The 21396-nt window shown below is 40.0% G+C and overlaps 3 protein-coding genes across 4 annotated transcripts in view; 1 reads left to right on the top strand and 2 right to left on the bottom strand.

Annotated features, from left to right (window-relative positions):
- The window catches only part of LOC127625858 (spectrin beta chain, non-erythrocytic 1-like), a 108285-nt gene extending 105331 nt beyond the window's left edge, over positions 1-2954 (bottom strand). Inside the window, exon 1 of the mRNA XM_052101272.1 lies at positions 2845-2954. The gene's annotated coding sequence lies outside the window, so the exon portion shown is untranslated. The remainder of the gene's footprint in view (positions 1-2844) is intronic.
- Positions 1-21396, top strand: part of LOC127625863 (tudor domain-containing protein 3-like) — a 636076-nt gene that overhangs the window by 269866 nt on the left and 344814 nt on the right. The window lies entirely within an intron of this gene.
- Positions 3617-10208, bottom strand: LOC127625869 (uncharacterized). 2 transcript variants are annotated; one of them, XM_052101291.1, is made up of 5 exons: positions 10145-10208; positions 7781-8003; positions 6939-7089; positions 6755-6841; positions 3617-4312 (listed from the first exon to the last, which is right to left on the bottom strand). In XM_052101291.1, the coding sequence occupies exons 1-5, from the start codon at positions 10201-10203 to the stop codon at positions 4128-4130; spliced, it is 705 nt and encodes a 234-aa protein (XP_051957251.1). In that variant the 5' UTR covers positions 10204-10208; the 3' UTR covers positions 3617-4127. The 2 variants fall into 2 exon arrangements, with proteins under 2 accessions (XP_051957251.1, XP_051957252.1); XM_052101292.1 differs by having other exon boundaries at positions 7898-8003.

Genomic DNA, 21396 nt, shown 5'->3' with positions numbered 1-21396 from the left:
ACTTTTTTTTTAACTGGATGCCACTTCCTTAATTAAACATGCAACTTAGTGAGGTCGTGTAACAAGGATGTCACTAGAATGTGGACTGCTTCACTTACTGTTTTTTATAAACAGTCGGGAGAATACAGTATTTACGCACACACACGCACGCGCACACACACAAAAATACATTTAAATAACTAAACATAATTTAGGACTTTTCCACACAATTAATTTACATTATTTAAATCGAAAATTATTTGTGTGAGTGGATTTGATTTAGTCTTGTTGAAAGCTTTTATTTTGTAAAATGTATTTTATCATTTCCATCATTTAAAAATGTGTCAAAAGTCATCATTTGAATGACATCGAGTCAGCGTAACTTTCACTGTCCTTATCTTTCGACCAATCATTTGTTACTGTTAAGGCCAATGTATACTTTGGCTGTGATGCAAATTTCGTCCACGTGGCCCAGATTTTCTCTACACGAGGATTTGGCCCTCATCTGTGCACATGCGCCAGCCACTGACTGCACTAAAAGAGTATCACAAAGCAGTTTTAGTGTGCATGTGTCAAACGCGTTTGTATTCGCTCGCGGTCAGAAAAGCATACTTGACAGTGACACACAACAACTGAAGCAAATATTTGACACATAACTCAAAGAAGCAACAAACACGACACCACCAGTACAAACACCGCCATAAATAATATCAGAACATTCATTTAGAATTTATACTCGTGCTGCATTGCATGCTGGAATCCGGACAGCACATGAAATGATTTATGTTGACCCTAACACAAATGGATTAAGTAAACTTCCACTTAACAAATTTAAGTGGATTGCATGCTAAGAAATCAAGTTGAATCAGATCAAATTAAGTAAATTGAAAAAGCTTCAAAAGTCTTTTGTTGTTGTTTTTATTGAGTGTACAACATGAAGTGTTACGCTAATATTCCATTTGAAACGTGTCTGACGTCATAAAGAGTTGCACGGGGATGATACGCAGGAATTATCTCGCCTTTCTCATTAACTTCTGTCTAATTATAGGAAAATAAGCTATGCACAAGCAATAATGGGCTAAAGAAGAAACCCAGTGTTTTGTTATTTAACCCTTGTGTGTCCATTTCTAAAAGTTACTCAGAGGTCCTTAGAGGACAAAAATGTCTGCGTCAAAAAACTGCCATAAAAATATTATATATCAATATTATTTTCCACTTTCACTAACTTTTACTAACAAATATTCATTCATTTTCACGATTTCAACCGTTTAAATGCCAGTATGTTTATATAATGCCACTGTTGTTTTTTACACACACACACACACACACACACACACACACACACACACACACACACACACACACACACACACTTAGCTGCATCATTTTCTCAGTTGGCCTGCAGTGCTCTATAATACAGAAAATAGTAAAAAAGTTTGTATTTGCTCCATAGGCTAAACATGTGAAAAATGGCGCCATCTGGTGGAAAATAGCATAAAAGCTATTTATTTGATCGTCTCAAATCTGATTATTTTGGGGGGTTTTGTATTTTATACTTTTATAATTATTATTATTGATATAGGCTACTTTGCCATGTAAGTGGTCACTGGTAAAGGAGCATAATCGTTTGACAATAAAGCACAACAAAAAACGCCGGTACATCATAAGGACTTGCGGACGCCGTAGATGCAATCATGACATCATAAATACTTCGAGGTGGATGATTCACAGGGCATTATGACATCATGACGACTAGCAGCGCGTTGTTTGCGTGCAATTATGACATCATAAAGAATCGCAGAGGGTTATCTGCGTGGCATTATGACATCCTTAGAAACTGGGTGCGTGGGATTATGACACTGCGGCCTAATGTTTTGCTGCACTGGAATCTCATGTTTCCATTTAAGCGCTCGCGATGACAGAACGGAAGTGCAAGAGTGCGCGCAGCGATCGTAAATTAATGCCGCAAAACCGATTTATGCGCATTTAGCCGAGAAAAAAACTAACAAAAAAAACACGAGAAAGGCAGCATTCGTGGTGCAGCATGGCAAATAAACACGTGCTGCTCTCAAAACAACATCGCAATGATCATCACAATGATTTACATTTGCTTTGCAGGTCAGAGAGACTTTAAACGACATGTAGAATCTGTGAAACACCTTTATTATCATTCACTAATAGCATCCGGATGAACCGATGCGTAAAAAACACAAACCCGTGAGAACGATTGAGTGACGCCCGCTGCGATTCTGTCATGCAACAATGTAACGCGTGAAATGGTGATTTCTCTTTGGAGTACCGCGCGTCTGCTGCAGTGGAGATGGGCACCAGATCAACATTGATTAAGGTCACTAACAGTAACATGCAACATTTCCCCACACAGCCGACAGATTAACACAAATCACCACAAACAGTGACAAATCAGCATAATCGAACATTGATTGTGCAAATGCCAATTTGCGCTTTGGAAAAGGCAAAACTCCAGTCTCGGGATCTGACCACGCCTGTTTGCATCCATATTCTACTGTACCGTTATTCCACTGAGCAAACCTATGATGCCCACTAATATACCAAACACAATTCATCCTCACTCATGGCCTAATTTTATATTGCATTGTTTTAAACGAGGATGTTTTGGAAACATCAAGGCCTCTAAATCTGGATCAGCGCACAAATACACCTGGATTTGACGAACTGGGTTATTTCATTGACGCAAACTAGTGATTTGGACTCCATCGCCACCCACATATTTAGTAGAAAAGCGCTAGGCTTATTGCGGTAAAATGGGTCCAAACAAGCATCTTTAATCAATATGTCTCCGTATATTACATCTGATGGTGAAATAAAGGGTTTATCTGCACTTACCGATAAAAGAATACGTGATAAACTTCGCCGCCTGTGCAGTCCGCAGCGCGCAAGGAGCGAGAGAGAGCCTGGACACACTGCGCTCTGGGAGTGACCGATGCGCACTGAGAGGGTCCACGCTGCAGACTGTAGCGCGATGACGCAGTGGATTCTGGTGACGTAGTGGATGTTTTGGTTTTCATGCGTTACACTGAGTACATTAGTACTTAGTATTCAGGTATTACACGGAGACATTTATTTATCATAGCTTAGCTTTTAAAAATGGTCATAACCGTGGATTTCGTAAATTATTATTTTCCTTGTTGTTCCTCTTAAACCACAGAAAACACATATATAAATTAAACAATACGCCTCACTATAATGTGCTCCTCATTTTAACATATCTGCTGTACATAAATGCCATGGGGTGAATTATTTGTATTTGTATATTAACATGTAGTGGTCAAACATACTTGGATGTATGCAAAAGTGACATTAAAGTGAATCTGGAGTTTACTCAGAGGTCCTTAAAGGACAAAAAAAACCTGCCATAATTATATTATATATGAATATTATTTTCCACTTTCAATTAGTTAATTTTTTAACCAACTTCAGTCCTGAACATAACTACCAAATATTCATTCATTTTCAGGATTTTAACCCTATAACTGCCAGTTTGTTTATATAATGCCACTGTTGTTTTTTCACACACACACACACACACACACACACACACAAAACACCTACACAATTTTAACTTTTATTTGTAAAGAACAATTCAACAATTCAAGTGAGAAGATAAAACAGAAGTGGAGACACCCTCAAGTTGTCCCAGTATAGATAATGATTATGACCACGTCTGTGTCATCTGCCATTTAAAGAGGCTTTAAGGTTCAAGCAGCAACAGATGCGAGTCAACAACTGGAGATGCAGATTACATGATCCAACTCAAAAGGAATGACAGCTGCTGACACATATAAGATTGATGAGACAATTTACCGCCGGATTACAGAATGTGTTTTTAATGCGACCACAGAGACGGTTACTGTAGTGTGGATATAGACCTCAGTCCCTATTGTCCCTGATGTGCTTTTCACACTTACCTACCAAACATGAATTACTTTCTTTGTAACAATCACTGCAGTAAGTGCCTCACAGTAACCCAGATTCTTTTTACCATTTATGAAAAGAATAGGAGGGACGAGTTGCTGAATTTATGTTCTGATAAGCGTAGTGTAAAAGTCTTTGAGAGTTCAGTTTTCTCTGCAGTCCCACCCGACTGAGAGGCATTCCCCTCCATCAGCTCAGGGCTCTTGCCGGATGGAGTGGGCCTCTCCGTGCTCCCACATCTGTTGAGCGGAAACCAAGTTAAGCTGAGAGCAGTTCAGCAGGTTTGCCGTCCCTGCTGAGGGCAAACGCGACCCCTCTGCGCTGTGGAATGTGCTTGGCCCCGTCGCTTCCCATCTCTCCACACGAACGCTCCGTGACGCTGAGAGAGAGATTTAGCATGAAAACAGTTTTAAAGGGATAGATCACCCAAAATCGGAATATTATGTCATCATTTACTCGCTCAAACCTGTTTGATTTTTTTATCTTACATGAAAAACTAAAGGAGGTGTTTAGCAGAATGCTGACATTGTTCTTGTCCATACAATAAAAGTAAACAGTGACCACACCTGTAAAGCTTTAAAAAGGACAATGTGCGCTATATTCCAAGTCTTATAGTTATACGATAGCTTGGTGTGAGGAACAGACTGAAAATGTTCCCATCTGCCATAACGCGGTTAAACTTGCTGCGTCGAGACGTGTTGCGATGCCAAACGCCATTGTTCTTGGGTGTGTCAAACCTGATTGCGACAAGATCATTTGAATACATGCCACAAATTCGATTTCCATGGGTTTCCTTAGAGGACAGGGAGGGAATTCATTTTATGAAGAAGCTTTGTGTTCCCTTGCAATATTTGAGCTATTCCTCGCAATTATTTTAGGTGAAAAAGGAGTTACATTTTGGTCTGTTCTCACCGAAAACCTTCTGAAGACATGGATTAAACCACTGGAGTCTTATGGATTACTTTATGATACTTTTAGTCACCATTCACTTGCATTGTATCTACCTCCAGAGTCGAAATATTCTTCTACAAATCTTCATTTGTGTTCTGCTGAAGAAAGTTACACACATCTGGGATGGCATGAGGGTGAGTAAATGAGGGAATTCAATTTTTTTGGGTGAACAAATGCTTTAATTGCTAGAACATGATTACTGTAGTAAAACCATGGTTAATTTTAGTCAAATGGGTAAAACTGTTGTGAGGGAACCCAGCATAATTAAGAAGGAACTAAAAAATATTGCAAGGGAATCCAAAACTCTTCGTGAGGGAACTAGGGGTGGGCACGAGTACTCGGAAGTGATAGCAATGATTGATCGTGAAAATGCGTGATGTGTCGTTTTACTAAAGATCCAGTCATGCTTTGCACAAACATGCCAAAAAAGGACTTATTTTCAAGTTTCAGATTGATTGCAATGTGATTTTGGGTGGTACCTTGTATTCTGAATGATCACACAAAGGACGGGACTCAAAAGTCAGGATAACTATTTGTTCTAAATATTTGATTTTATGTTCCATGTAAGAAAGAAAGTCATATGGGTTTGGAACAAAATGAGGGCGAGGAGCTATCGGCCGATACTTTAAAGGTGCACTGTTTTTTTGTCTTTGTGTCATTTGGACTCACACTGACACCTAGTGGTGTGGATGCAGCATCATTTAAAATCAATAGTTTAAGTTTCAGATGCTATTGTACAGATTTATTACTCAGTCGGTCATGATTACTTTAATCAATGAGTTAAAGTGTCCAATAACAGGACGGTTACTGAGATTAAGCGAGAAGTATTCGGCTGGTCATGTGATCAAACATGGCCGCCCCCATGTGCAGACCCTCTCCATGTAGAATAAAACAGCTTCTGTAAGGTTACAGATATTACTGGATTCTTCATTTTAATGTGTGTGCTCGTGATTTTATACATATATTACAAAATTACAATTCGTTAAACTTTTTAAGTGAGGAAAAAATGACTGAGTGCACCTTTAAAGTTGGACAAAATGTCCAGCACACATGTGGTGTGGGGGTTGCATGCAGCTGTAGCGAATATTTCGTCTTGCAGTTCAGGGCCAGACAAGAGTCCGTTCAGCCTCACAGTCAGGGGAAGAAAGGGCTGTACATCTGTGAAGGCTTTAAGACAAAGACCAGATGCGCTGGCCTGACAGATTGTGCGCTTAAATGATTCATTCTTTTTAGACACTACAGTGTGAAGTCATTTCACATAACAGTGACGCTCAACCGCAACGTCTCGTTGCATTTCAGTGCCATTAATATGCAAGAATATGTTAGCGGTCACCGTAGCATTCTTAGCTACAAACTAGAACTAGATTAGAATTAGAACTGCTGCTCACTGGATGTTTTTGGCACCATTCTGAGTAAATTCTAGAGACTGTTGTGTGTGAAAATCCCAGAAATACTCAAATCAGCCCGTCTGGCACCAACAATCATCCATGTGATTATCTAATCAGCCAATTGTGTGACAGCAGTGCATAAAATCATGCAGATACAGGTCAGGAGCTTCAGTTCACATCAACCATCAGAATGGGGAAACAAATGTGATCTCAGTGATTTGGAGCGTGGCATGATTGTTGGTGCCAGACGGGCTGATTTGCGTATTTTTTTAAGTAACTGCTTTTCAAACTATATCAGAGCCCTGAATGGAAGCACCGATTTAAAGTTAAAACATTTTTAATTATCGACTTGTTTCTTACATAAACCTATCGATTTGCTTCAGAAGACATTCACTGATCGACTGGAGTCACATGGATTACTTTATTGCTGCCTAATTGTGACTTTTGGATCGTCAAAGTGCTGTCACCCGTGTCAGTCTTACCTTTCTTTGGTATCGCGGTCATTTGATCTTGACTTGTAGAATGATTCTGGACATTACAAAGCTGATCAAGGGAACATAGAGCTGGAACTGCAAATATTGAGAGAGAGAAAAAGCCACATTTTAAAATGAAAGGGGCTGATATCACATATACCGCACCACACAGTCATATACACTAAGAACATACTGATCCTTGTGGCCGAGGGTCTGTCCGCCTCTCGTACTCTGGTAAGCGGAACGTCTCGAATAGGCTGGAAGTCACTCCTCTGTGTGCTGGCTTTACTGTATGGGGCTTTTCTGGATACATCACGGCTAAAACTGTTTGACCACCAGTTAAACTAAAGAGTTATTGGGGTAAAATGACCACAAGTGATAAGATAAAGGTAAATCATAACAGATATACTGTATATGTGTACACAAAAACGTCCAGTGAATTGCCACATGAAATAAATTACTTGCAACTTTAAATCCCTATAAATATATATTCATATTTACCCTAAATAGATTGGGGCTACTTGTCACACTTTTTACTCCAGCGAGTGACTATTACTCAACATAGGTCATTTCTGTATGGACACAAAGTACCTTAAAGTCTTACCTAGGAAAAAAGATACAGTTCATTCTACACAGGTGGGGCATGTTGTCGTACCATATGGGGGAAGTTGTCACTGTGGGAACCTGCTGTTTTTGAAATACTATCTAATGTTAAAAAATCTCCCAAATCATCTGTATTGACAATAAAATGCACATTCATTCATTTTGGCCTTAATGTATCCTAGTGTGGTTTTGTGTTTACTTGTTTACTAATCAGCTATTGCAAAAATAGATGATATCTTGTAATCTTAACAAAATTCCCCAAAAGTATCCTAATTTATACAAACATACAAACCACTGCATTAAAAACACATTTACATAAATTGACTCTTCTTGACTCAAATCTTTTGAGATTTCACCCTTGAAACAACTTCCCCATATGACAACTAGCCCCGGTCTCCCCATTATATATGGCTATATAAATAACATTTCCACCTGTTCCGCCATAGTATGCTGTGTTTCCATATGAGCAATGGGATCATTAAGGAATCTGACATTATTCCTGATGAATTTGGCGTAGTGAGGATGTGGAATATTGCGGGTCTTTAACACCTCTGACTGTTGCAGGTCTCTGGTGGGATATTTATGATTCTGGTAGACATTAGTTGGATCAAGACGCTCCGGCAATGTTTCATCAAATATCCTGAATGTGTTTGAGCTGCAAGAGACAAATGAGGAAGTTAAGAGCATGTTCATTTACTCATTTACTCACTCTGAGTGGGATTCAAACCGGGGTCTCCAGCATGGGAGGGGGGCGCACTGACAAGGTGTCTGTCGCTAGAGTGCCTCTTGAGGCCAGGAGAGTGAGGTTTACACATACCACACAGCTATCACGTACCAGCTGGCTCCCGTTACATTTACATGCATGTTCACTGCTTCATAAACTGATGTGTGTGGTCAATGGAAGCACAGCGTAGTTCTAGCGGGAAGACTAGCAGCTATACATCATCACATCATTAGCTGGGTAATTCCTAGCCAATCGCATGTAAGCTATTGCTTTATAAGTCTGCTCACAATCTATCACATTGCTGTTTCAGTGTGCTAACACAGGCAACCTCCACCACCCCACCACCACCAGTTGAGCCCTGTCCCGCACAGGGGTAGGCTCCTCGCCCCTGCCTCCTATCTCGGACATGACGGTTCCGGGTACAACTCCCTCGGACCGCCGGACGGGGACTACGCCAAAGAGAGAGACATTACTTCCTGTTTTACATTTATCAAATAAATGGCATCTTAAACTTCACTCAAGCCTGCGTGTCTTCCCGATAGAATGTTAACACCTGGAAATCGATCGTCACATGTAATGTAGCTACAATAGATTTTTGCCCATTACCCTGATTTTGCTTTGCATCAGGGGTGGACTGGGAAGAGATATCGGCCAGGGATTTTACATAGCAACTGGCCCAAAAGTTGTTGAGCAGGGGTATGTGGTGGTTGTGGGGGGTGGGGGGGTGATATGCAGATCCTTTTCTGCATATCACTGCCCCCTTCGGCCCATTTTGTGGCCGACCCACCGGCCAGCCCGGTTCTCCTGATAGCTGCCCCTGATCGGCCCCAAATTGCGTCGGCCCACCAGGAAAATACCCGGTATGCCAGATTTCCAATTCAGCCCTGCTTTGCATGTAATCGCCTTTAACGAGCTCTTATCTGATTTTCCCATTTTACGTCAAGCCGTTAACCCCTCAAACTCTGGTGCATTTTTGGGCTGACGCACGCAATTTTTCACAAAAATGTAAAAGCTCACCATTCACACATACTGTGGACTAATTGCAAAAAAAAATTGTCTAATTTTTCAGATAAAATGAAAAGAAAAAAGACCCCATTTATTCATAAATAACATTGTATATGTTTTTAATCTTATAATAAAAAGATTTTTTTTTATGTTTTGTAATTCTGGTTCTGTTCACTCTAGCATGTGAGCGGAGGGGAGCGAGTTGTCGCTCCGCTCAAATATTCGCTCATGTGCGATCGCTCATCGCTCAAGTTCAGAAGTCATCGAGAGTGATGTTGGAGCGGAGTGGCATGAAATGAGAAAGAAATATCTTTAACTAGATTTTTATTTCATTAAACATTTTGAATGTAATGGTTGATAGGATGAATATAAAATTATGATTTAAAATAAAATTTTATGTCATTCTTTTAAGCAAAATTTTCTAAATGGGGCCCCAGAAATCATAAACCCGCCCCTGCTTACAATGGAAGTGAATGGGGACAGTTTTTGAACATAAGAATACTCACTGCTTTAGAAGTATAGCCACAAGATAAACAATATGCATTTTAAATTATTTAAATGTGCTAAAATTTCTTACTAACCTTTTCTATGTAAAGATATATCCAATGGTTGCCATGACGATGTAGTCAACAAACCCTACATCCCTAAATTGACTGTAAAAATGACGATTAACGCAACTTTACAGCTCAAATAATACGTTTTAACAGAAGAGTGCTTTTATTAAATTATGAGCTTCACATTTCTGCCTTTAAACCCTCCAAAGATTGCCCCATTGACTTCCATTGTAAGTGCCCCAATGCGACCTCCATGTTTGCTTATTTTAAAGAAACGGAGGAACGGATCAAAATTATTTTTGTGGTAATTAACAAACGCTGTCATATCATAGCAAATTAGCATTTGAAATTCAGTCAAAACTAATAATAATTATGTAAATAAAAAAAAAAACAGGCAAACTTTTTGCATATTTTAAGTTCTATGAGTGCCTCACTCTTTACAGTGCAGTAAAGTAGCCGAGGTAAAATTGTAATTCGAGTCCTATACTAGAGTTACAGTAATGCATTACTCACTGGAAGGACTCCCAAACCTTCTTTTTTCGAGGCAGATGTATTTCTGCACGATGGTACATTTGCTTGTCCATGAACTTCAGATAAAGAGAGTTATGAACTGTTGCGGCTGGTTCAGTTTTTAGTTGCTATGCAACCATCACAATACGACATCTGACACCAACATGATAGGAGGTTCCTACTATAAAACATAGAAAAAAATAAAAGAAGGGATGTGAAATAATAGCAATTATGTAATCAATTTAATGTGCTTTTATATTGTACAATACGAACAGCCTGCCACAGAGACCACAAGAGAAAATGCCTCTATTCATGATGCTTTGGCAAATATATTAGTCCTTTTAGATGCAAAGTTTATGACTAGCATGGCAATCTGAGTGACAAGTTGTACAAGTATTTCAGAATGTCAAAACATTCGGTACGTCCCCCTTTTGCTTTAATGACAGCATGCACTTGAGCTGGCATGAACAAAACGTGATGATCATGTAACATGTTCTCTAGCATGATCTGAAAATGTTCCAAAGAGCATCTTGTGTGCTTCAATGGAAGCAAGACATCTGACCGTCTGTACAATGTCACAAATGTGCTTATATTTAATAAGTGAAGACCAGCTTTGCATCACTCACGTGTGCTTATATAGTAAGATAAAGAACACGTGTTTTCCAGTTTCCAGGATCACAGCGTTTTCCATAACAGACACAACTGATTTCCTGAGTTCCTTCAATGCTCGTCTGTTGTTGGCTGCCTGTTTTATGCAAGCTGACATGTAATGTGAGTATTCACTCATTAATTAGGGACATGAACAGAATAAAAACATATATAATATATTTAAATATATTTAAGGGATAGTTCACCCAAAAAGGAAAATTCCCTCATCATTTACTCTTCTGCAGAACACACATGAAGATTTTTAGAAGAATATTTCAGCTCTGGATATCCATACAATGTAAGTGAATGGTGGCCAGAACTTTGAAGCTCAAAAAAGCACATAAAGTAATTATAAAAGTAATCAATACAACTCCAGTGGTTAAATGAATGTCTTAAGAAGCGATATAACAGGTGTGGGTGAGGAAACCGATCAATATTAAAGTCCTTTTTTACTATAAATTGCCTCCCTGCCCAATAGGTGGCGATATAATGCAAATCTGCAAAAACATACGAGGAAGAAAGTGAAAGTGGAGATTTATTTGTTCTGTGGAGGACCTGTTTTTAGATAAACATAATTAGTTTTAGCTTGGACGGCCCAATGTCGCGAGGGGTCTACGTGAACTGTTGCTCTCATGCCCTATCATTAACGAGCACTGGAGATCAACATTAATGTAAATAATTCATTCGATTTTGGTTTGTTTCCCAACAAATCTTATCGTATGCTTTCATAACAATCATGAGTCTCAAGAATAATTAATTAGACTTCTGAATTATACTTTTGTGTTCTTTTGAAGCTTGAAGAGGTGGTCACCATAAACTGCCATTGCATGACATCACTGAGCACAAAACATTTTCACAAATTCTTCCTTTGTGTTCAAAAATGAAACAAAGTCATATGGGGTTTTAACAACACAGGGGTGAGTAAACAATGGCTCAATTTTCATTTTTGAGTCAACTAATCCTTTAAGAACCTATTAATGACTTACAATATAGTTTTAGATGAAAACCTTCGAGTTATGAACGATTTATACGCTTGAATTCACCCGAATGCGAATGCAAAAGGTGTATGCAGATTCTGAACACAATAGGAGGGTTAAGAAAACTCCTTTCAAACATGTGGAACCAATGTCCACGACTGAATCAAGTACGGCCAAAGAGCAATTTTTTTTACTTTTTTTGAGTGCATGGGAAAGTGCTACTGTCGCGTCAGACTCATTTGTGCCAAGTGCTGCGGCTATGACACAATGCTTTTGGGACACAGAGAGAGATCCCAAACAAAGAGCCCGGCACATTCCAACAGAGGCCCGACTCTGGGGTCTTTATGGCCCATTTGGGTGTCATGGTGACAGCACTGATAGAGACTGTCATTTCATACTGATTCAAGTTCAGCTTGTCGCCTTCTATTAAAACAGTAAAGGCTGGGATGTCAGTACAGTACACTGCTCCCAGGTCAGTGAGAAAGGGTAACGTCTATTCAAAGGCACACTAACCCTCCGGTAAGCCTCTGATCTAATCTCGCAACTGTTAGCTAAGAGGATTGCAGCCTCCCGAATCAGTGCACATGCAGATTTGTAGGTATGATGCATTATGGGAGAAAAAGGACACCCTGAGAAGACTATATTTGTGTCTCTGGGGCAATACGTACAGTCTGCGAGACGTTATGGGTGCAGTTCTGATGCAATTGCGTTATAAGGATTGTAAAATTGTAACTGCAAGTGCATTTTAATGGATGCTGAGACCCTGATATAAAAATAATGGCACATTACAAAGACCAATTTAACAGAGAAAAATATTAGGGCTGTCAATTGATTAAAAAATGTAATCAAAATAAATACATGGTATGCAGATTAATTAATCGAATTAATCGCATACAGAAATATTTGCTGAGAAAGTCCCTCAATTAACAATAATTCTATATATATATATATTGATTAAATAATTAGAAACAGTTATATTTAAATAATTATAAATAGAATGTATTATAAAATATATTATAATACAGGAAGTTAAAATGCACGCAAGTGAAGCATTAAAAAAGACATTAAAAAGACATAATTATTGAAGATGAGCCAATCATTGGCCAACCGTTCACAGCAATCCTTTGCAATTGAATTCCTCAATCAGTCCGAGATTAATTATAAGGTCTTTTTTAAGGACGCATCAATGTACACCTGCGCCAGACGGACACTTTTGGAGCGTCTCGGTTGTGTTGAGTCATAAATGTACCGTTTTTAGGTCGCTGTGTCAAGTTAAACGAAGTTTGAAACACGTCTTGAGATCCCTGCGTCCATATTTGAGCTCCATCAAGCTGTGCTTGAATGCAAGAACGTGTTCTCATCTTGTGCTGTCTGCATATGTGAGTGTGGTTTGTTCTCTGTCTGGAGTTTCACTTACTGCCCCCTGGAGGAAACAGGAGGTACTACAAGCTTGAATTGCTCAGATATAAGGAATATTCCTTATTACGGTCCGGGGACATGATTAATTGCGTTAATTTGTTTTAACACATCATTTTTTACATAATTAATCACTCCAAATTAATGTGTTAAATCGACAGCCCTATAAAATATTGTTCATTGTTAGTTCATAGTGCAATATCTGATGTTAACCAATGAAACTTTATAGTAAAACGATACTGAAAATATCTTCATCTTTTACTTCGCAAGTTGTTCTAACATGACTTTCTTTCTTCTGTGGGACACAAAAAAACAACTTGGTCTCATAGAATCGCGTTACCATACCACCATTTTGTGAAGTAGCTTTTACATATTGCATCAGTGTCCTGGTGAAATGAGCACTAGAGGCGCTAAAACGACAGTGACTTTTATTCAATTCCACACAAATCACGAATAAAATGGCAGATTATCAAAATATTACACATTAAAATAAAACACTTTTCGCCTGTTCCTCACACAATGTTATCTTCTGACATCTAAACAGTTTTACTATAGCACAAGTGTCATTTTAACATTTTATTACATAATCAACAACATTTACAACCTTGTTCGAGTGTGATTAAATTGCGAGGTAGCTCAACTAATAGAGCGTTGCACTTATGATGTAAAGGAGCAGGATACAAGTCCTGAAGAGCACACAAGTCCACACAAAATGATGTCGTTGAGTTTTTTATCTCATGGTTGCAATTCTGACGGTAAATGGTAAATGGATTTATATAGCGTTTTTTTTAACCTTTAGAGGTTATCAAAGCACTTTACACTGCGTCTCAATCACCCATTCACACACACACACACACACACCAATGGCCGCAGAGATGCCATACATGGTGCTAGCCTGCCATTGGGAGCAACTTGGGGTTCAGTGTCTTGCCCAAGGACACTTCGGCATGTGGAGTCGTGTGGGACGGGAATCAAACCGCCAACCTGTGATTGGCAGCCAACCCGCTCTACCACCTGAGCCACAGCCGCCCCAACCAGTTAGGTTTAAAGTTCAGGGTAGGGAGGTCTTTTTATTTACAACTTGATAGAGCATTAACCTTAAAGACCCCCTCCAGTGAAATGTATATACTAGAAGACATACCATGAGTGAAATCAGCAGTCAAAGCCATGGCTGAGCATTTTCGCTTTTGAAATGCATTGTACCAAAGACAGTCTCAAAAACACTGATTCAGACAGCCAGGGTTTCATATATCACAAACCTAAGGAACCAATCCTTTCAACTTGCGGGGTGGGGCTTGCCATATCAATAGCATACGCTATGGCGAAGCAAGGGGTATCAGGAGAAGCCAGGTGTAGCTACGTATCGGTATTTTGCAAGACATGTTCTGTTTTCGGGTGCAAAGTTGAGAAGGACAAATGGTGAGCCTTTGAGTATTACCAAAGGATCTGAAAATCGGAGATAAATGGGTGCAGTTAATTTGGAAAAATTGATTGATAAAGGGTTTGCGGTGGTCATCTTCCAGAGAACTGTTTTGAACATTTTTATCAAAAACAGATGGTTTTCCCACTAAACTTTGTAAATATTGAAGCCCAACGCCGTTCCATCAATTTATCCTGGGGACACAGTGAGCCCGAGCTGCAGGAGAGCGGTGCAAGGGTGAGTGGAGATGGAGGCGGGGACTAATTTGCATATTCGATCCACGCATACTAAATGAGGCAAAGGTGTAGAGTTATATCTAAGCCATTTTAAGGCATGAAGGGATTATGTTCATGGAAATTTTGATTAACAAAGATGAGTTTTTAGGGGTTACACCAGTGACTGGAGACGGCCTTTAAATACTTAATCTGTTTGGGAAAATATTTAACTCGCTTTTAGCACCTCAAAGTGGACATTTCATCTCAGAACTGCCGCAATATGTGTAAGCAACCACGTAATATCATTGAAAATGTTTTTTTGCTAAGATCACGTAATTTTATGAGATATCGTTAAACATGAGGAGAGTATATAATGACAGAACTTTCATTTTCTGCGAATTATTCTGTGACGGGACGGAGGGCGGGGCCGGGTCGGGATTCTACACACCCGGCCCCTTATCAGGCTAATCAAGGCCAACTGCGGATGGTGGTGCAACAGAGAGAGAGCGTTTACAGGCAGCTGTTCATCATATGTGTGAATTTGTGTCTTTTGGTTTAAGTTCTTAATTCAATATAATTTATATTGTCAAACCGGTTCTCGCCTCCTCCTTTCCCTTAACCCCTTTACATATTCCTTTAAGGCTTTGTGTCTTGTTAAGGGTCACTCCAAGTTATCCTGAACTAGCTGGTTAGCAAGTGATTGAGTTCTTTGTCAGTCTAGACTAAAGCTCAAACTGTCTGAACAAACTGGGAGAGTTTCAGTAGCGAGTGCCAAATCCGTGAATCTCCAGGTTGGTGATGATTCTCTTGTTGATGAACAGAGCGCGGTGGATTCCAGAGCTGGGACTACCAACCCTACTAAGCCAGTACTTCCTGTAAAAGAGAGAGAGAGAGAGAGAGAGAGAGAGAGAGAGAGAGAGAGAGAGGAGAGGGAGAGAGAGGGAGAGAGAGAATGTCTAATGACTGACACATTGATAACTCAATGTAAATAAAGAAGTCAACATGAAACAACATTCACAATCCATTGATTGTGATCTTTTACAGGGGAAACAAGATATTCAATGAGAAAAAATGTCAGATAATAATTGATTTTATCCATTGGGAATTGATTACAGATGAAGAAAAGTGGTCTCTATGGTTGAATACGTGGTTGAAAAATAAGAGTGCTTGGTAACATGAGCCGAAAATAAAAGTCGTTGATGAGGCGGAGCAAGTTATTGCATTTTGCATTATTGAATAATTATTTATTTACCAACAGGGGAAAATGACTTGAATTGAAAAACAGTGCATGAGTCGTTTGGACTACTTTTATGGTGCTTTTTTTGGTCATTTTTAGGAGCTCGACAGCCCTAGTGCCTATTCACTTTCACTGTTCGAAAATAGAATGACCAGGATGAGTATTAGGCACGACATGAGGGTAAATAAATAATGAAAAATGCTACTTTTTTCATTGAACTATTCCTTTAGAAAGACACACCCACACCAGGCTAAAGAAACTCCATTAGTTATATTACAAAATGGATCGCAGGAAGATAAACAATCCTCTATTTTCTTTCTCTCTGTCTCTCAAAAACAAGGGCGCAGAACAACAGACACACCCACACACACACAAGCACTTACACACTCTCTCTAACTGAACTTGGACAGGCAGGATCTCTCATGCAATATTCCTCAGAGGACTCTAAATGCATTATTCTCCCCATGGGCCGTCCCGCTGATCTCATATTGGATAATAAATGTGTGGTCAGACCATCTGCATGGCTGCCCAATATTCAGCTCCATAATGGGCCTGCCAGGAAGAGGCGGAGTTTGTGTCAAATCTCAACAGTAACAGAGTTAGAACAGCCTTTTTTTGATAAAGTGAGGAGTACAGATTGTGCTTGGAGCGGTGGGAATGAGGTGTCAGGGTTCAAATCAAGATGTTTGTTTTGGACCTGAAAGCCGTGTGTTTTGCGGCACTCGTTTTACATTTGCGGTTCACTCAATCTTGAAGAAGGAAATGGTACTTTCCATGAATGATGTACCAGTGTTGGGGAGGATACTTTGAAAGCTACAAGCTAGTCGTAGCTTTAAAAAGTTAAACTACTGTCAAGCTACACTACTAAACAACATTGTCCAACACAGACAATTAAGACAAGCCAGCTTGTAATAATTCGTAAGAGATGACGAAATCATAGGATATTGTATGTCTTGACTCGTTTATTCCCGTAGATGACCAACCAATCAAAAAACTGAATTTCAAATAGATAAAATTCAGGGATCCTATCCAACACTTTATTGTAATGAAAGAAATGTCAGTGAACAAATTTGGTTTTTAATTACATTTTTATTTACTTAAATGATGTACGTCAGTTACCTATAATATGCTTCTCTCTTCTCGTTCTAAACCCCTTTTCTGTCTTACGAGTTACAAAACAGTTTTTCTATTAAAATAATGGTTGTTTAGGGTTTTGTATGAGCCATCTTGCACGTCATCTTGTTCTATTATTATTGCCATGAAACCGAGTTGACATTATCTTTGTTGATATATATCAGATGATACTATTTAATTATCTAACAATTAGTTTGAAATAGTAGCGAATTCACTAAAAAGTGGAGTGGAATAATTATATTGTAAATTGTATATATTTACAGCAAGACTTGTGGGGTGCTCCCGGTCAGCAGTGGTGAGTACATACAGACAGTGGTCCGAGGAGGGACAACCACAAACCGGCGACATGGTGTCGGGTGACCAAGGCTCATCGATTCGCAAGGGCAACAAAGGCTATCCTCTTTGGTCCAAACAGACAGAAGGTCTACTGTGACACAAGTCACAGAAAATGTTAATGATGGTTATGGGAGGAATGTGTCACAATACACAGTGCATCGCACACTGCTGTGTATAGGGTTGCATAGCTGCAGACCGGTCAGAGTGCCCATGATGACCCCTGTCCACCATCTAAAGATTCTACAATGGGCATGCGAGCGTCGGAACTGGACCTTGGAGCAATGGAAGAAGGTCGTCTGTTCCAATGAGTCCCGTTATCTTTTACATCATGTGGACGGCCGTTTACGTGTGCACCGTTTACCTGGGGAAGTGATGGCACCAGGATGCAATGTGGGAAGACGAAAAGCCGGTTTAGGGAGTGTGATGCTCTGGGCAATGTACTGCTGGGAAACCCTGAGTCCGGCCATTCATGTGGACGTCAGTTTAACACGGGCCACCTACCTAAACATAGTTGCAGACCAGGTGCACCCCATCATGGCAACGGTGTGGTTTGTTGCTGTAAAGAGATCAATGGAAAGGAGGAGGCGAGAACCGGCTTTTCAATATAAATAATAATTTTAATGATAAACTTAAAAGACAACATAAACACACACGACGGACATGTCCGTTAACTATCTCTCTCTCCCGCACGATCCTCTGCAGTCGACCTTTATACCTCAGAGGCTTGAATAGCCTAATACGGGACCGGGTGTGTAGGATCACGACCCGGCCCCGCCCTCCGCCCTGCCACATTCCTCCCTCGTTCTCTCAGACTGGGGACCCCCAGCATGACGTATACCCCCCTTTCCCTGGGGGAGGGCATGCCCTAAGCCCCATCTGCCGGCAGGTCATCCCCGTCTACCTGGACGAGGGCGGGGACAAGGGGAAGGAAACAGAAATAATTAAAATGGGGGGTACTTCCTGTAACAGTGTAGTACCCCCCCAAAAACACTGTAAAATTTAAAAAAGGGAAAAGGCCAACGCAGAGCAGCAGTGAGAGAGAGAGAGGAGAAAGAGATGAGTAAAAAAAAACTTTTACTCGCCGGTTCTCCGATACAACGTCGCATGGTCCTCGAGCACTCCTCCACCCTCTCAGGCGGACGACAGCTGCTTCTCCCCGGGCGAACCGGGGTGGTGATGTAGTGGTCTAAACCACATAACTGGTAAACTAATAATCAGAAGGTCGCTAGTTCGAACCCCACAGCCACCACCATTGTGTCCTTGAGCAAGGCATTTAACTCCAAGTTGCTCCGGGGGGATTGTCCCTGTAATAAGGGCTCTGTAAGTCGCTTTGGATAAAAGTGTCTGCCAAATGCATAAAATGTAAAATGTAAAATGTAGACTCACGACCCCCGGCGGTCAGAACGCCCCTCCGCGTTCTCGGCGACTCGTGGGGACACTCCTCCGCCTCTGGCAGCGGCCCTACCGCTCCAGACGGTCAGGGAACACTTCCCTCCTCCCGGTCTTGCTCTGACCCCTTCGCGTTTCTGGGGATGGCAGGGCTCTCCTCCGCCCCTGGCAGTGGCTCCATCGCTCCAGGCGGTCGGGGAGTCCAGTCCCCACTCGCCTCGCGGACGGCGGCCATTCACCGCGTCTGGGAGGACGGCAGTGTCGAGGACTCCGCGACGGGCATCCCTCCTCCTTCCCGGGTTTCGGCACTAGTGTAAAGAGATCAATGGAAAGGAGGAGGCAAGAACCGGCTTTTCAATATAAATAATAGTTTTAATGATAAACTTAAAGACAACATAAACACACACATGACGGACATGTCCATTAATGATCTCTCTCTCCCGCACGATCCTCTGCAGTTGACCTTTATACCTCAGAGGCTTGATTAGCCTAATACAGGACCGGGTGTGTAGGATCCCGACCCGGCACCGCCCTCCGCCCTGCCACAGTTGCACACATTGTTCGGGAATGGTTTGATGAAGAGTTCAAGGTGTTGACTTGGCCTCCAAATTCCCCAGATCTCAATCGGATTGAGCATCTGTGAGATGTACTGGACCAACAAGTCTGATCCACGGTGGCACCACCTCACAGCTTACAGGACTTGAAGGATCTGCTGCTAATGTCTTGGTGCCAGATACCACAGGACATGCCTCAGTGGGTCCGCTCTGTTTTGGTGGCACGTGGAGGACCAACAGCATATTAAGCAAGTGGTCATAAGGTTTTGGCTCAATGGTGTATATGCATTTTATTCAATTTTTTATTTGTAATAATTGTTTGTAAATTAAACATAGTAAAACAATGTAAATAACACAAATCACACTGTAAATATAGCAGAAAAGTACTTTCTACACTAAAGTTTGTTTTAGCTTGAATTTGAAAATATAAAGTAATTTTTTCTCAATTCAAGCGTGTAAAAATAAATGCACTAGCTTATAATTAAATATTGTTTATGACTGTTTGTATATTTACATTGTGTTATCATTTATCAATCCTAAAGTTAAAAACAGTGTCATATTTATTTGCTAACTTAAGTAAGTTTGACTGGTAAATAAAATAAGTGAATTTGACATAACATTTCAAAGCTGGTGTTTCAAGCCACCGGGCTTGAATAATTAATGAGCGTGCATGATTTCACTGTTAGTTTATTTATTGTTGAATTTGTTGTTATGCTTGGTAATTTCTTGGTTTTAAAGTCTTAAGTTAATTTATACTTAAAACTATTTGATAATGTAAAACGCTTACATGGTACATGATTAAACATGTTAATAAAGAAACTTCAAAATGTGAAATGTTCATAAAAATGATTCATTTAAATTTAAGTACCATGTACATCAGATTTGTAAGTAAACTTTACTGTTTTAAGTGAAAAGTTTAAGTTAAACTCATTTTAATCAATATTATGTCATGAAGTGAAGTAGATTTTACTTCAAAATATTGTGTTAAAAACTAGCAACTTGTCTAAGTAACTGATACAGACATATATATATATATATATATATATATATATATATATATATATATATATAATATTGTATATAGGCCGCTTCTATAACAGTATGGAAAGTGAAGTCTTGGATGAACTTTAATGGCCTCTTCTGTTTTCCTTGAGGTGATACAGAATGCTTTAAAGAAGCTAAAAACATGACCTCCACTTTTCCACAGCACTCGCTCTCTCTCTCTCTAACACGCCGTACAGCTGTACTTTCCATATAAACTCTTGAATCTGTGTAGTGTTTATTGTGTTGTAAAGGAAAGGAGTCTCCCATTCTAACCCCTGATGAGGAAGTTAGATAACATTGAGGCTGAATGATAGGAAGGAATTTCCTCATACAATCTGACTTTCAATCTTTAACAATCTGACAGAAGCTTTTGCTTGCACAATGTTACACAATGTTAGAGTGATATCAAAACTCCAGTGTCTCTTGGACTGTTTTGAGAGTAGTTAACAATGCAAAAATGATTTTTTAAATAAGATTTATTTGACTTGTTTTGAGTAGATTTATTTGAGAAATAGAAGTGCTTCAAGTCATGATTCTAGAGAAAGAAAGGCAGCGTAATGTACATATTGAAGGTGCTGAAAAGCTCTTTGGTAATATTTCTACATTTTGTAAACATACACTCATAATAAAAGGATGGGTGGAGCGGTAGCGAGGGGCGGAGGTGTCTGGGGAAGTTCCTTTGGGATCTACAATCACACACTAGTGAAGCTCTCAACCTAAGGGCGTTCGAACACCCAACAAACAGACTAACAAAGGGAGTAAAATGGATAGACAAAATGCCAGAAAAAAAGAGTAATAGATGTTAAATAGGAAGGTAACAAAGAAATGAAAGCAAGGAAATACGTGGAAGGGGGAAAGAATGTAAAAGAGGTGGAGCCTGGAGGA

Source organism: Xyrauchen texanus, chromosome 32 (genome assembly GCF_025860055.1).
Source record: "Xyrauchen texanus isolate HMW12.3.18 chromosome 32, RBS_HiC_50CHRs, whole genome shotgun sequence".
Taxonomy (NCBI): Eukaryota; Metazoa; Chordata; class Actinopteri; order Cypriniformes; family Catostomidae; genus Xyrauchen; species Xyrauchen texanus.
Note: the sequence above shows the minus strand (reverse complement) of the source record. Positions and strands in the feature narration are given on the sequence as shown.

Excerpts from the sequence above, each read along its gene's own strand:
- LOC127625869 (XM_052101291.1), bottom strand. The coding sequence starts at position 10,203 with ATGTACCATCGTGCAGAAATACATCTGCCTCGAAAAAAGAAGGTTTGG. Across the intron at positions 8,004-10,144 it reads AAGGTTTGGGAGTCCTTCCA|CTCAAACACATTCAGGATAT; the intron begins GTGAGTAATGCA and ends TGTCTCTTGCAG. Across the intron at positions 7,090-7,780 it reads AGCATACTATGGCGGAACAG|TTTAACTGGTGGTCAAACAG; the intron begins GTGGAAATGTTA and ends ATAACTCTTTAG.